The 16,318-nt window shown below is 30.9% G+C and overlaps 1 protein-coding gene across 8 annotated transcripts in view; it reads left to right on the forward strand.

The window, feature by feature from the left end:
* Dmd (dystrophin) overlaps nucleotides 1-16,318 on the forward strand; it is a 2,349,574-nt gene that overhangs the window by 1,048,731 nt on the left and 1,284,525 nt on the right. For all 8 annotated transcript variants that reach the window (XM_087599109.1, NM_001370876.1, XM_087599108.1 and 5 more), the window contains 3 exon segments: nucleotides 375-554; nucleotides 1,196-1,324; nucleotides 3,362-3,532. In XM_087599109.1, the coding sequence (XP_087455235.1) occupies nucleotides 375-554; nucleotides 1,196-1,324; nucleotides 3,362-3,532 (480 nt within the window).

The raw sequence follows: 16,318 nt of genomic DNA on the forward strand, positions 1-16,318 counted from the left end.
TCTTCGTGTCAGTTTTTTTGTACATTTATTTTATACTTTAGAAATCATTATGTGAGGAGTTCATTCAGTTTAACGAGGTGTCAAAAATATTCATATCTCCAAAAGGCTAAATATGTTGCTATAGAAAAATAACCGAGGCGTAGTGGTTTAATTTTCAAATTACAGGTATTGCTTTATAGATGAGTCTTAAATTGTCTGCCTTTAACAAATACATGATCAAATTAATAAACATGTAATATTAATTGAAAAATCTCTAGGTTTAGTTATTAAACATATATAATTATGATTAAAATATCTATCACATTTGTATAACAAAATTTCCCAATTCTACATAAAGTGCATTACTTGAATCTTAATGCTATTTTTTCCTACAGGCTACTCAGAAAGAGATTGAGAAACAGAAGGCTCACTTGAAGTGTGTCACGGAACTAGGAGATTCCTTGAAAACAGTATTGGGCAAGAAAGAAACTTTGGTGGAAGATAAACTGACGCTTCTGAATAGTAACTGGATAGCTGTCACCTCCAGAGTAGAAGAATGGCTAAATCTTTTGTTGGTAAGAGTAGAGGCAGGAAGCTTTTTGTCTTAGCTGAGGTTTTATTGTTGTGAAGAGACACCATGACTATAGCAACTCTTTTAAAGGAAAACATTTAATTATGGCTGACTTAAAGTTTTAGTGACTTAGTTCATTATTATCATGGTGGAAAACATGGGAATATACAGCCAGACAGAGTGCTGAGAGTTCTACTTCATGATATCCAGGCAGTAGAATGGGAGATTGTGTTCCATATTGGGCAAAGCCTGGGCAAATGAGACCTCAAAGCCCATCCCCCAATGAGATTTTCTACATGGCCTAACCTACTCTAGTAAAGCCATGTCTTACAATAGTGGGGGCTGTGGGGACCATTTTCTTTTAAAACACAACATTTCTTTTTCACTCTTCCTTCTCAGCAAGCTAACAAAACAAAAACAAGAAAATAATAAATTAGGAATGATACTTGTGTTTGAAAATTCAACTGCTCTCTATATATGCTGATATAGAGTCTCATAATTCCAAGATATTTTTCAATACTTAGTATTACTTTCTATTTCTGATGTTACTTAAAGGTAATTTAAATATTTCATTGTTTTCTTTGTAGACAGTGGAAAAATGCTTTAGGAATTTTGTCTAACCAGATATATTTCCATACAATTCAGGAATACCAGAAACACATGGAATCCTTTGATCAGAATGTAGAGCATATCACCAAGTGGATCATTCACACAGATGAACTTTTAGATGAATCTGAAAAACGGAAACCACAACAAAAGGAAGATATTCTTAAGGTAGCAAATAAAATATGAGAAGTAGTTTTCAAACTGTACCTGTTATGACAATTATGTTTCAACTGCAAAATACCAAAGGCTTTCTTATAAAGCCTAATATCTTTATTTTTTTCTACCTGTGTTGCTTCCATCTTTTGATCATCCATCATTATTTTCTATCTTACGACATTCATTCCTTTCTATTCCTCCTCATTTTAGAAATCAATGTCATTGTAGAGATCTATAATTTGGGTATCATGTCTGACCTCTCTCTATATGTGCTAAAACCATAAAGGGTTGCACAAATTACTTTTCTGCCATATTGTAAGTCATTCTTACTTTAATAGCAATATTATTTTCTGCACCATCAACATAGTTTCTCGTTGATTCATACAGCCTTTATTAAATACTCATTTTTTCTATCTACTAGTGTCAAAGATCAAACTTAGTATGCGTTTAGTTTGCCTGCTCTAAAAACACTAAATTAAGGGTTGTACAAACTCCCAGGTGTTTTAATATTTATGTCATTCTACAATAGACTATTCAACAGCATGTGGCACTCTTTCACATACAAAATTATTCTAATCTATTATACAAATTTACTTTAAAGCTAAATGAATAGTTATTTATAAAATATAAATTATTTTTGTTTGTTCTTGGACAAATTATCAAGATACCACATTGCACAAGGGTAAATATTCTAGAATCTATAAAAGTACAAAGTACTTTTCAGAGCATTTGAATAAGGGATATTTCAACATGGTATGGTTCATTATCATCAGCTCATGCGACCCAATGCACATGTTTAAAAAAGTAACAAAGTTATTTTAGAATAAGTTTTTCTCATTTTTAAAGTTATTATTCAGGCATCATTTGTTTTAAGTGACAAGATCAAATTAACTTTTGGTGTAAAATATGGTTTCTAAAACAAGATTTGTGAAGCAAAAGTCTATCTTACTGATACTTTATGTCTATTTGATGTTTTATATTAATCAAATTAAGAGTTGATTTTTACAGATATCATTAAATTAGCAATTTACTCCTTCCTTTTTGCTAAAATTTTCAGTAATGTTTGATTACTATTACTGTTTAAAAATTCAGCTATTATTACCATTTCTGTCTTTCCTTGATTATGCCTACTAGATATTGAAAATTTTAAGATATCCCTATGTTATAGAAATCATTATATTATTCATATTGTCTTTCAACTTGTTAATTCATGTCAGTCTTTCAATAATTTTGAGATCATAGATGTATACCATCATTTTTTAGCTCTCATTTTATGTTTTTGTGCTGAAATTTGGTTTTTGTAAGAATATACTAAAGACTTTTTAGGATATCTTTAAAATATTTATTATTATCTGAGTTATATGTAGGCATGGATAAGTGTCATTATCAGTAGTCTTAATTCTTGTTATATCAAGTAATATCATAGAATGGCAAAATTCATCCAAATTTTTTATATGCTATAAGCAGGATATTTGAAATATGCAGACTTGCTCTACTTTGTTCCATGCACAATATTCCTCCTTTCTATATACAATACTGTATATTTATGTACTGGAGAACCACCCTTTCTATGATATTCAAAAACTTAAAGAGGTTCTAAGAAGTATCAAAAAAGAATAGGAAAAATGTGCTTCTTGTAATTTTCCACCTAAGCACACAATTCTATAAAACTATAAATGTTAATTTCTAACAAAGATAATAGAAATATGATTAACTGCATAATAATATGCTTATTTCCAGATAATAACTAGAAGCCAGAAATTTTTCCTTAAGTAGACAGATTAAACAGGCATACATGAAACTTAAAAATGTAGCTTCCTAGCAGTTTAAGATGGCACACAGCTTAATTCTACTTCCCTATTATTGAAATTGGTTTTGTTCTTTTCACTCTTTACCTCTGCAAGCATGCTATTCTTGCTTCTTGTCATATCTTCCTCTCTCTTTCTTCCTCTGCCACTCCCTACATCTCTCTCTCTCTCTCTCTTCCTTTCTGTGTCCTGCAATTTTGGTTACTAACCTAAAGCCCTGTTTCTTGCTCATGGAATATAGCGTTTAAAGGCTGAAATGAATGACATCCGCCCAAAGGTGGACGCCACACGTGACCAAGCAGCGAAATTGATGGCAAACCGCGGTGACTACTGCAGGAAAATAGTAGAGCCCCAAATCTCCGAGCTCAACCGTCGATTTGCAGCTATTTCTCACAGAATTAAGACTGGAAAGGTAGGAAGATCTACTTCAAGGTGGAAACTTGTGCTAAATGATCTCTTAAGAAGGTTGCGCAATACTCTGAAGGGGGCAAGGAATCCCCACAACATGGTTTTCAAAAGGAAAATGAAAATGAAGCCCAAAATATACTTAAGGAAGTTTTGCCACTGACTATAATGGAGATACACCTCTCTTCCTTTCTTTCTATCTTTCTTTCTGTCACACCTTTTCCTGCCACAGCTATGCTAGAACTGCACCCTGCAATGCAACAATGGCTTACATGTACATTCAGGGATCACCTATAATTAAGTAACAGAGCATGCAGCAGGCCAAAATAAATAAAAAATAAATAATTTAAAAAAGCACAAAGGACATCTACCTAAACCAAGCACTACTGAAATATTTTGCTAAATATAATATTGCTCGTGTGTGACGCATATCATATATCCACTATAAGGCCTTGTACATCTGCATGACCAAGGTTATTTGTACCTCTTTCCTTGTTATGCACATTTGTGTATATGATTTGCTCATGCTAACTGAAAGCGTTGTGACAAAATCCATTAGGTTATACTGAAATGCTCAAGTCTTGAAATCAAGTGAATGTGAAACTTAAATTCTATATTTTGTGTAGCTTTGTATGCTTACTTCTATTCTATTTAATTAAGAACTTGAGAGTATAGTAATTTTGCATGATAGTCTTTATATTTATATAACATGTATTGGATATAAAATTATCTTAAATAGCTTGCCAAAATATGTAACTAGCATATTATAAAATTTCAATGTTTGGGATTAGATTTGAAATGCAAGGAATTATTTGAAATTTTACACATTGTAGTCTGACCCATTTTTCAATCAAATATGGAACAAATGCAAATATAAATATGAACAAAACACATACTTATAAATATAGTTAAATATTGGGACAACTTAATTGAAAAATTAATATATAGAGATAAAAAAATTTCATTTTTATCATATTGAGTTTCATCTGATTTTTCATATTTACTAACATTGACCAAATATGATACTGATACTGTGCAAGGGTTCTGAAGGTATAATTATACTTTATCATCAGAGTAAAACTTAAACAGTAGAGATGAAGTATACCTGAAGTATTGCCTATTTATTTGATTTTCAGAAAATTAGAATGTGTTAAAAATTATTTTTATCAATATGTTCATCAAATGATATATACATATGTATGTATAGATATATGACAATTTCTAAATTTCTAAGGTATTGCAGTGGTCAGAATATATATTTGAAGTATGCTTCAAAATATATAGAATATATAAAATGTAGTATCAGAAATTATAAATAATTTACATCATCAATTACCTTAAAAATTTACCTTCACAAAATATATTCTTGTTCTTAAATAACAATTGTTATTTCTGATGAAATTTATGATGTAGTTGCCACCTGAATAACTGAAGGAATTTAATTTTAGCAACCCTATTAATGTTATTAAATTTTATGTTGTTCGTGGATGCATATGCAATTTTGCTAAACTACTAAGCTATAGGATATATAAAAGAATATGTGGATGTACTTTTCTGGAAGTTAATTCATGAGATTGTGGCTCGTAGGTACTACACTGAAAAGGGGAGAATTTATTCTTTATAATAGAACTCTCATTAAGAGAATTTCATAAACAAGGTTTCAAAGTAAATTTTTTTCTACATTCTGCCTGAAATCTGATTACTAATTTAAAAATCATGCATCTAGTAGGACATTCAAATCTAATATTTTACTCATCCTTCCAAGCAAAGCATAAGCTATTCCAAATCAATTCTTTAAAACATATATTGATAAACCAATCACACTTTTGTCTCAGTATCTGCCATCCCTTGCTTACAAAAATGACTAGATATTACATTGATAATTGTTCTGAAGTGATAATTATGCTCTATAATGCTAAAACTAATACCACATTGATGAAATGTGTCTGATTATCTGTTAAACCAAAAATTATATTGCACTTCCATTTTACTGGTAATTGTACAAATGAAAGAATGTTAAGATATTTGTTTAAATGTCTTTATAAACACAAAACCAAACAAATTGCAAAAATAAAAAATTCATTTAGTATTAAAACCTCTTCAGGGAGATTTTCAAAACACCTCTAAGGTGGAGAAAACCAAGTCAAAGTTTCTAAAACCCTGGAGATAGGCAATACCTCTGAGTGTCTATGTTTTCATATAAAGCAGTTTTGTGTGTATTTTGTTTGTTTTGTTTTTGATTGGTTGGTTTTGTTTTGTACTAAAGGTTTGCTTGTTTGAGGCAAGAATCTTTAAGCATAGAATAGCACCTAACAGAGATATATTACTTGGTAAACATGCATGCAGCCACAACGTCAGACTAAGAAGGGGACCCCAATGGAAGAGTTAGGACAAGTTGCTGAAGGAGTTTGCAATCCTATAGGAAGAAGAATAATATAAACCAACCAGACCCCCCAGAGACTAAGCCACCAACAAAAGAATACATGGAGCAGGGGCAGGTGGGGGGGGCACAATGGCTCCAGCTGGATGTGGAGCAGAGAATTGCCTTATCTGGCATCACTTGGTCCTGTGGAGGTTCTATTTCCCAGGGTAGGGCTGACACTGAGGCAAGAGTGGGTGGGCAGGTAGGGATCACCCTCACAGAAGCAGGGGGAGAGGATAGGAGTTTGTGGAGGGGAAACTGTGAAGGAAGTAACATTTGAGAGGGACATAAATAAAATAACCAATAAAAATGAAAAATAAAAAAGTTAAATTTAAAATGAAGTTTATAGAAAGGCATAGTCTTCAAAATGAAAGACTTCAGCACGATGAGATTTAAATTGCTTTTACCAGTCAGTCTGTCCCATAAACTTCTCAAATGTAACAAAGTTAAAATAGTCACAAGGATTGTACAACAATTGTTAGTAGAACAGCAGTTTATCGTTAAGTTGCAAACGTAAAAGAAAAAAAGCATTGGATTGCACTTATCTTTTAAAAGTAGTTTTAAATTTATTGCTTTAAGCGACATTTCTGTAAATTTGATGTATAAGAATATATAAGAAAAAAAGAACACAATTTTAAAGGTATAAACTTTAATAATATTAGTGTCCAGAACCTTGTTTTACTTGTATCTCTAGTGTACAACTGCACACCTATGTCTCTACACCAAAAGGAAAATGATCATGATCATCAAAATGAATGATTCAAAATTGATTGTATGAAGTATAAAGTAACAGAATTAGGTATGTAGGGATTATAAACCCTTTGAAATTTTACTCCTATGGTTGAACTCAAGAAGTAAAAATTGTATCTGGAGAATATGGTGTTAATTTTTTCAAAATCAGATAGTCTAAAATCCTATAACGTTTGATTTGGATACTTCAGTATTTTTGTCTTGACAAATTACATCTTTAAGATAATTAGTGTTGTAGAATGTTTCTGCTTGGAGAATAGTGTCACCACTATCTTAGATGTTAAAATCGGATGAGCTGCTGTTTGAGATTTCAGGTTGTTACTGTGGGTAAATTTTCTCATGAAAAAGTATAACATAGGACAAAATTGCTGTTGTTAACTACAACATACAAATTCTTTGTTAATGAACAAGAGGAAGTTATGAATTCAATATGAGGATTAATTTTAGGCTAGCCCCTTTTCAGTCAACTGTAAGAACAACTAATTAGAGCAAAGCCTATCATGAAAAGTCACAGGTTACTCCTCTATACTCTGTTGAGTAATTAATAAAAGGTATCCATTCTTTTTTTTTTATTAACTTGAGTATTTCTTATATACATTTCGAGTGTTATTCCCTTTCCCGGTTTCCGGGCAAACATCCCCCTCCCCCCTCCCCTTCCTTATGGGTGTTCCCCTCCCAACCCTCCCCCCATTGCCGCCCTCCCCCCACCAGTCTAGTTCACTGGGGGTTCAGTCTTAGCAGGACCCAGGGCTTCCCCTTCCACTGGTGTTCTTACTAGGATATTCATTGCTACCTATGGGGACAGAGTCCAGGGTCAGTCCATGTATAGTCTTTAGGTAGTGGCTTAGTCCCTGGAAGCTCTGGTTGCTTGGAATCTATTGTAAAAAATTTTAAAATTCAAAAGAGCAACCCCTGGTATTCTCAGTTAGTTTTGGATAGGGCAACAGAACAAGAATCAAGTTCTTGAGTTGAAACTTCCCAATTGCATTGACAAATAGCTAAATATATTACTAATTGTATAATTTGGCATATTTCCACTTCAGGCCATCTTTGGCATCTATCAATTTAGGAAGATAATGCCTGTCCAATTATAACCTCAGCATTGTCATGTGAATAAATGATGTAAGAAGCAGATATTTAGAAAACTTTTTGTTATATTGATTCCAAGTAAATAAAAATGAAAAAAATATTATTTGGTTAGATATATTAAGCCACTGCTTAGTTATCAAGTTTTGAGAACTGAGACAAGCATTGTTAGACAAGCTGGAATAGGCTATATATTCAAAGAGTATTCAAAAAAAGGGTAATCAACTAGACTTAAAAGGTACTAGAAAGTTCTACTTCAATTGATACACACTTAAAATACCTAAAACGCTACCTCTTTGTATTTATTTAAATTTATCAAATTTCCAACAGTTTGAGAACCTGTTAAGAACATTTGAAAATGTCTTAATAATTGTGAGATTAGTTAATGGACATGGTAGTTCTAGTGAAGTAGTTCATAATTATGAAATTAAGCCACAGTTCCTTTAATAATTCCTAGCAAAGTTGAACAATAAGAAGTGATACCTTGTCTAAATTTTCTTTGTTTTAATGTATCTGAGCTGAATGAGAAGGTCAAGCAATGCCATTAGGAACAGAAGGTGCCACGAAACACCTTACGTAGGAAAGAAATTAGAAAGAAATATGTTATTTCTAAATGTGGTTGCTAAGGAAACTTCTCTTCTTCATTCTAGTAGAAGTCTTCTAATAGGAGAGGTATTCACACTTGATGAAGTTTGTTTTGGTGGGTCTTTGAGAAGAAAGGAGCTGACTAGATAAATTCTCAGTGTCCATACATTATTTTCACAATACAATGTTTGGTCCTGTGGGTACTCTTGTTAGCTCAAATGTGAAAGCTTTAAGTATCTTACATTTATATTCAAGATACATTCATGAGTGCTGGATTGAAAGTCATTTTCATCATATGTGAATTTAATAGTCACTCCAAGAGCTTTGAGGAGAAAACAGTTTTGGAAAAGCCAATGAAAAGGCTCCAGTATACAGTGTTTAGTAGAGACTAAATTAAGATTCTTTAGGGATAGAGGACATGGAATATGAAGCTTATCATTTGTGGATGATAAAATTGAGGAGACTGGTTAGAGTTGTAAAAGGTCATGCCCACAAGAATAATACATTGTGCTTAGTGAGGACTTTGTAATAGTTCTGATTCATGCATTCTTGAATGATTAGGGCAGTGGCATGAGAGAACACAACTGTACATTCCCTCAGGAATGAGGGAAACCGGGTGGGAAGGCTACACAATAGTCTTTATGAGATACAAAGGGGACTTGAAATAATGGAGCGTTTATAGTAATAAAAAGAAGTACTAATCTAGAAAAAATTCTCCAATTTTTGTTTGCACTTGGGAGATTGTAAAACACAGATTAAAAAGCCTCCACACAAAGAGATACATGCATAGTGGAAGTAAAAATAAACCTGAAAATTCATATTAATAAAAAGTTTCTTGGCAGTGCTAATGCAAATGGACTAAGAGAGCAAACCTCCAGATCTTCCTAGCTAGAACAGTTGGGAATTATCAGAGATTTTGTTTGAAAGGCCAAGAAGATGGGAATGAAATGATTGATTAGAATTCCAAACTGATTGCATGAGAAAGTCTATGAATGAATTTCAATAATTAAATATGTGTCAAGATATGTATTCCATTATTCAATGATTTCCAATGAATTTTAACTATATTACATAAAGCTCTGTTCTATTAACACAGGCAGTTGTTTCATTTTATGGAAAAATATTGCAAAAGTTTTGCATATGACTTCTACATATGTAAAATATTTTATTCTTTATGTACCTTGAAATTTACATATTGGCTCTGAAATGGATAAAAATTAAGCAGTTAAAAGAGGGTGAATATGTTTTTTTACTGTCTTTAGTTATTCAATAAAACATATATATTATAGTATATATTTGCCACATATTCTTTTATATTCCATATGGGCCTTAGAACTTGAAACTAAAATTCTTCTAGAAGTTTTGATATATGTAATGTAACAGTAAAACCAGATTTGGGAAATCTGACTTCATATGTTTAAATATTCATCATTTTATTGATATAACAAATAATGTGAGTGTCAGTTTTCAACCTTTACTCACCACCAACAGATATAAAACTAATATTTCTGTAGATGAAAAACATTTAGGTATTTCTAGTGGCTTATGAGATAACCAGTGAGAAAGCTGGCAAGATTCTGCATAATGTAGAATATACGACATAGACAATAAAATACATAGCTTTTTTAAAACATAATTTTGTGTTTGAAAAATAATTGAGTTATATGTTAGACTGATAATTTTATCCTTATCAATACAAAATAAACAATATAATTGACATGAACTAGGATGTCAAATTAAGATTTACTAGATCTGGTAATTTAAATAAAACTTAATTTTTTGTGATCAGTATAATAATATGAATATACTGATCCTTTCCCAGGCAATCTCTTTCTAATCATATTCGAAAACAGCCTCTCTTCTGACAGAAAGGGCCAAAATTCATACTTTGTCCCAGTTCCTCATGTTATATGATTATAACCTTGACTTAGTTTTCTAATGTAATGTAGATGAAGAGTAAGGGGGACAGCTGCAGATACTATGCAATATGTAGTATTTATAATTAATATCTTAAGAGATAATAACAGTTAAATTTTCAAGCTATATAATATACATGCTATTTAAATTAAGCTGAAATTAATAAAAATTGAACCAATCCACACACTTTCTATTCTAATAAAATTGTTTCACATATTTTTACAACCCAACAAGCAGAGTTAATTACATTTAAATTTTGATAATAAATAAATAGCTTATAATTATTTTAATTATTTTAACTGCTGAATACAGCGAATACTGTTTTTTGATCTAACTGTGTTTTATTTTATTAACCTGACATTTATTGTAAGTAAAGCTATTTGTCAATTACTAGTTGTTGGATCTTAAAAACAAAATAATTTTCCCAGTTAGTGTAAGGGCATTCAAACGTAGTCATTTTTTGGAGAGGAGATTATTGGATAATTATATGAGGATATAAGGGAGGTTGTATATCACTGAATTCTCACAGTTAAATAGCCTGGATAGAAATTTTTAAATCTCACTTCTCTTGCATAGATCACTGATTTACAAATTCCCAACATGGTTCCTTACTTCTCTCTATGACAGAAAATCAGATTAATCCTGTGATACATTCATGTGAATATAATCAAGTTCATTTTAAATTGCAACTTTAATACACTTCTTTATTTTAATATCACAAGGTGCTGAACATAATGCCTGCGATTATAAAATATAGAAAGTTGAAAATACAGTTTTCCAAAAAATTATAAGTTTACATTTAATTTATCTAGCTCCACCCCAACCTGCACCATAATTTAGAGCTAAACCCTTTCCTGTTCCATTTGATATTACTGAATTTTCATAATCATAGAAAGAAAACTACTTCCAGTAATACTTAACACAAGTAGCCAATGAATCTTAATCCAATAATGCCTTATACAATCAATTTTTATCCAGTTATGAAGTAGCTATCCCAGAATTTTATCTTACCAACTTGCAAATCTATAGAAATGTATTGGACAATCCTCCTAGGGATCTTCACAACTTAGCCATATTTTCACCAGTAAAGCATTCAAAGTAGGTTGGTACCTTACCCATAATTACCATGCCTATTACAAAAAAGAGTCCAAGCAATTGATGATACAATTGTGAGCCACTGAACATTTTGTTACAACCATTTCAAATTTTTCTCATATTTTAAATGGAAAATTAAAAAGTCACTAATCCCACAATGTATTAATTTGGTTAACTTTTTACTTAGAGAGATAGAGGTCTTTAAAGGATCTTATTTACCTTTGTACATTTTCTTCCCTTTGTACACGGGGATATTTGAAATTACTGTCCATATTTGTCATTAGTCTCTTCTGTATTGGAAGAGTTAGTGGACTTTACTCTTTATTGTTATCAGCTATTTTTTCTTTATTCTTGTTTTAGTGGTTTTACTGAAAAAGTTTTAGTGGTTGTACTGAAAAAATGCTACTTCAAACATGCAAAATGAAAAAATATTGATTGATTGATTGATTGATTGATTGATTTGAAAGAAGTTTAGCCCAATAGCACTCATATAATTTATTTTCAGTTTAGATTGCAGTGTGTTTCCCTTCTAGTGTTTTTATGTTGATGATTTAGATTCCATACTCAAAAATAACAGATGTTTACAATGTTATCTGTGTAAACATATTTATTATCATGCAATTGTATATGTACAGGCTAAAGTAATATTTAGCCAACAGAAAGCTAACATTTCAATATAAATAAAGTATATCTAAATAACTATACATGCTTTCAAAATTTAGTGATTCAGTTTGTAATTGATTCTACTTTGTTCAGTTTTTATTCTTTGTTGACTTGTGATATACCTGACCATTAATGCAATAGCTTCAATAGAGCCTTAAGTCTCGTCAATCCTTAAATTTTTCAACAAAGCACAATTAATAGTTGTTAAGCAATTTAAAGAAATATTAAAATATCAAGGAAAACCAAGTGTTGTCTTTCTCAGTTTCTCTGTCTCTCCTTTCTTTTGTGTCCATTTATCTGTTTATTAAAGCTTTCTATGTTCTATCTTCTATGTATTTTTGTGTAACTGCACGGTCATGCTAAAGTTCTTAAAATAAAAAGGTAAGTAAAACAATTGTGCAAAGTAATAATTGCTATATGCTTCTATGACTATATTATATCTTCATTTCTATTATTTTCTATGTACACTAAAACCTATCTTGTGTTCAGTGTCTAATATGTAACATAATTATGATTCTAGTAATATTGTGGTCACTAAGTAAGTAAAAGTATTTTATTTGACCTTGAATGTGATTTGTCAACCATAGCCTCCAACTTCTATAGACAATAACATGGTACCTTAAAAAACTTTAATCATTTCTGAGTTTATTTACTCATTCAGTTTTTTTTTATATTTGATGAGAAAGGACTTCATTTTGTAGTTCTGACTGATTCAAATATGCAGTTCTTCTATCTCAGCCTCCATGTACCCTTATTACAAGTGTGCATCACCATAACAAGGTCTATGTGGGCTTTGAAACAACAGGGACTTCCACATTATTGATTTCTTCTAATAGCTTTCATGAGAATACAGAATTATGGATAACAACAAGCACATGCAAGGAAAACCTTTCACTAATAATCAAACATGTCTTCCTTATAAGAATTCATTACTGTGTTATAATGTTGAGCTAGTGAATTCTTAACTCAACAATTACATTTTTTCTAATTTGTTATGCACAAACAGTAGTGAACACGAGTGTACGAAGGGCCTGATTTCTTCTGGTCAACAGATGGAATAATAGGGCTGATTACTTATTGTCATTTTGAATGAAAAATCGTCATTGATTTATCAAAGTTCAAATAGCCTTAAAACTACTAATGTATATAAAAAAGATTGTTTCCTTTTTCAGAAAAAGGATTGAATGTCGTATTTGGTATGCAAAATGTAGTCTGATACAAGAGGTAATGCTAATTTCAAAATTAGCTTAGAATCACAAATAAATGTGGATAGATAATCTTGAAACTCCTCATAAATCCATTTAAAATTTCTCATACCCAAAGGGCAATCTTGAAAGACTCTCTCAAAAATATAATCTAAAAAGTAACAGAAAAAAATCCTAAAATGCATGTGAATGAAACTGATGTTTTATAAAACCTATAAAATGTAACAAATGCAACACAATAAAATTTTTGAATATTCAAATTTTCTATACCATTGATAAGATTTTATTCTATGCCTATTTTTTAGTTCATAATGAAAGCTAAATCTCATTACTTGCCATTGCTAAAATAGTATAGATCTACACTAAAAAGAGTCTAGTAATCATTTAAAATTTGCCTAATCTAAATTAAGATGTTACATAATTTTAAAACATGTCTACATTTAAAATATTTGGTTTGAAATACTGAATATAAAATATAATTATTAATTTTGTGGCTTAGAAGATAGCATTTTAGTTACATAACTGAACATATTACTGAATACTGGAAGATAGCATTTTGCACATATGGAAAATAAAAGAATTTTGCTTGATTTTGTTTTTAATTTACTAACTAGTTCATTTTAATTGAATTTATGACTCATTGTATTTCTATTGAGAACACTATTAAGAATATGAATAGATTTCATAATGAGGTATAAGATTTTAATGTAGTACCCACGGTAAACTAGCCATATTTAAAATATATGACCAAAATCATCACCATTTAGCACTTACTTGTATATTTTCAGCAATGAAAAATTTACTCCAGTTTGAAACTGTCCAAATTTAAAATTTATTCTTATGTTGGGCTAAAGTACAATCTGCAAATACTTTTTATTAATTTATATTATTTATTTGGAATGACATTGTTAGTGTTTAATCTCTCACCCTCATAATGGTCTTTTAGCAAATGGAGAGTAGTGTTAAATCAAGTATCATCTCTGTGTATTTTGCTAAAATGTGTTTAAGTTTCCATCTTTTGTGTGAATTTATATTCATTTTTGAAATATTATTGTCTAAAATATTATGTCAATAGCTTGCTGGTGGTGTGTTTCCTTCTTTGTTTATAGTTGGATTTTGCCTTTTGTATATTATGATATCATGTTCTTTGTACCATTTACCCTGCTGACATATTTTACATATGAATAACAAAGAAGCATCAGATCTTTTGAATTTTGTCTTTAGAAATTGTGTATATTGGGAGATAATTAGGTCAGGGTAGAGTGTTTATCAAGCATGGAAAGTAATTTTGGTTTGACCAAAAACACTGTTATATATGTAATTCTATATAATCGTTATGATTCTTGAAATATCCATTCTGCTATGGTATTACAGCATTGTAAAAGGTTTACTTCCTTTTCTAGAAAAAGAATATTTTTGAATACCTACTCCACAGAAGGAATGATTTTAGATATAATGAAAGAAACCCATTTAATAGATGGGGGACATTTCTCACTGGTTCTGAAGTTCTCCAAATAACTGCTAAAGAAAATACTTCAGAGTATAAAACATGAGTACATTGACATTTTCCTTGGGATTATTTTCAATACTACAGATTAATATGTCAGCTTTCCTTAGCAAGTTTGATAAAGTTTGACAAACTGGCACCTAAATTTCTCCATGCTAAATTATTTTATTTTTCTATAATTCATTACCAAAATAAAATAAAGCCAAGAAGCATTTGCCCTTCAGAAACTTTTTCAAAAGAGAAAATTTGGGTAATGGCTATGATTTAGAGGTGAGCATTTGAGGTAAGATGTATTGAGTATTAATTTGTGTCACACAGGTAAATAGGTGTTTGGGAGACAGTGATAATAGACGTTTATCGAATATTTATTATATTTCAGGTAAACACTCAACATACTTGATTTTCATAACTTTCTAATGAAGCAAATCTTGTTATTGTTATGAATAATATAATCTGTACTCTAGAAAAGATAAGTGCAAATGTTGGTTGAGGTTTCTCAGCTAATATGTGAAGCCTGATTTCAATATAGAAATTTTAAGTCAAGAGTTTGTTTTTTTTATCAGAAGCATTATTTGAATCTTGGGAGAAGGTAATAAAAAACAATAAAACAGCCTTTAAAGCAATCCTATATATTAATTAAGCCTAAAAAGATTATCAATAACAGATTAGAAAAGGGCTTGATGATCATTCTGGAACCTATACCTTATTGTTCTTGTTTGTAGTTTGTCTGTCTGTTTGTCTGTTTGTTTGTTTGTTTTCTTTGGGGAGTTTTGCTTTGTTTTGTTTTGTTTTTTAGTAGATGGGTAAGGTCCCTGTATAGCAAAAACACAATTGCTGTAGTTGGAGACATACTGACCTGGTCACTGTGAACAACATGAGGCTTATTGGTAAGGAAAGGAATTGGATACCTCTTTGGAGATTTTTGGTATTACTGGGTTTACAAAGAAAGTGGACCATAGGCAATTAATTTATATTTGACATTAATTAGATCCAAGGATAGCCAATATCTACGAATGTATCTGATAACAACAGGATTTGTGTTTTGAGAATATTTGACGAATAATAAAGATATGGTTTTAACTAAATTAGGTAAAATGGTATTACATATACTTTGAGAAAAAGCACAGTTCCATTTGAACTTAAATATTATTTTTTAACGATTGAATTTTTATTATTTATTATTTCTTTACTTTGCATCCTGATTGCAGCCCCCTCTCCCTCCTTACCTCTCAGTCCCTCAGTCTCCCTCTCTCCCCCTTGCCTTCCCTTCTCCCTTGGATATCAGCTAGACTTGGCATGTAATTAGCTGTTGGAAAATTTAGACAAGATTTCAAAAGGGACGTCATAGCTAAATGTAACTATTTGAAAGTCATGGTGTTTGGAAGAACAAGTATTTAATTATAGAAGAAACATTGGGGCAGGGTCACAAATACTCACCTTCTGAGACCTTGATATTGTTCTAAGTATGTGGATAGAGGAAGAGCTAGCACAAAAGCACATGGAACCAAACAGGTAAAACTAGCTACAAATAGAAATGTTGATATCTAATTAGTGGATGAAGTT

This window comes from Rattus norvegicus, chromosome X (assembly GCF_021556685.1).
Source record: "Rattus norvegicus strain SHRSP/BbbUtx chromosome X, alternate assembly SHRSP_T2T, whole genome shotgun sequence".
NCBI classification, from domain to species: Eukaryota; Metazoa; Chordata; class Mammalia; order Rodentia; family Muridae; genus Rattus; species Rattus norvegicus.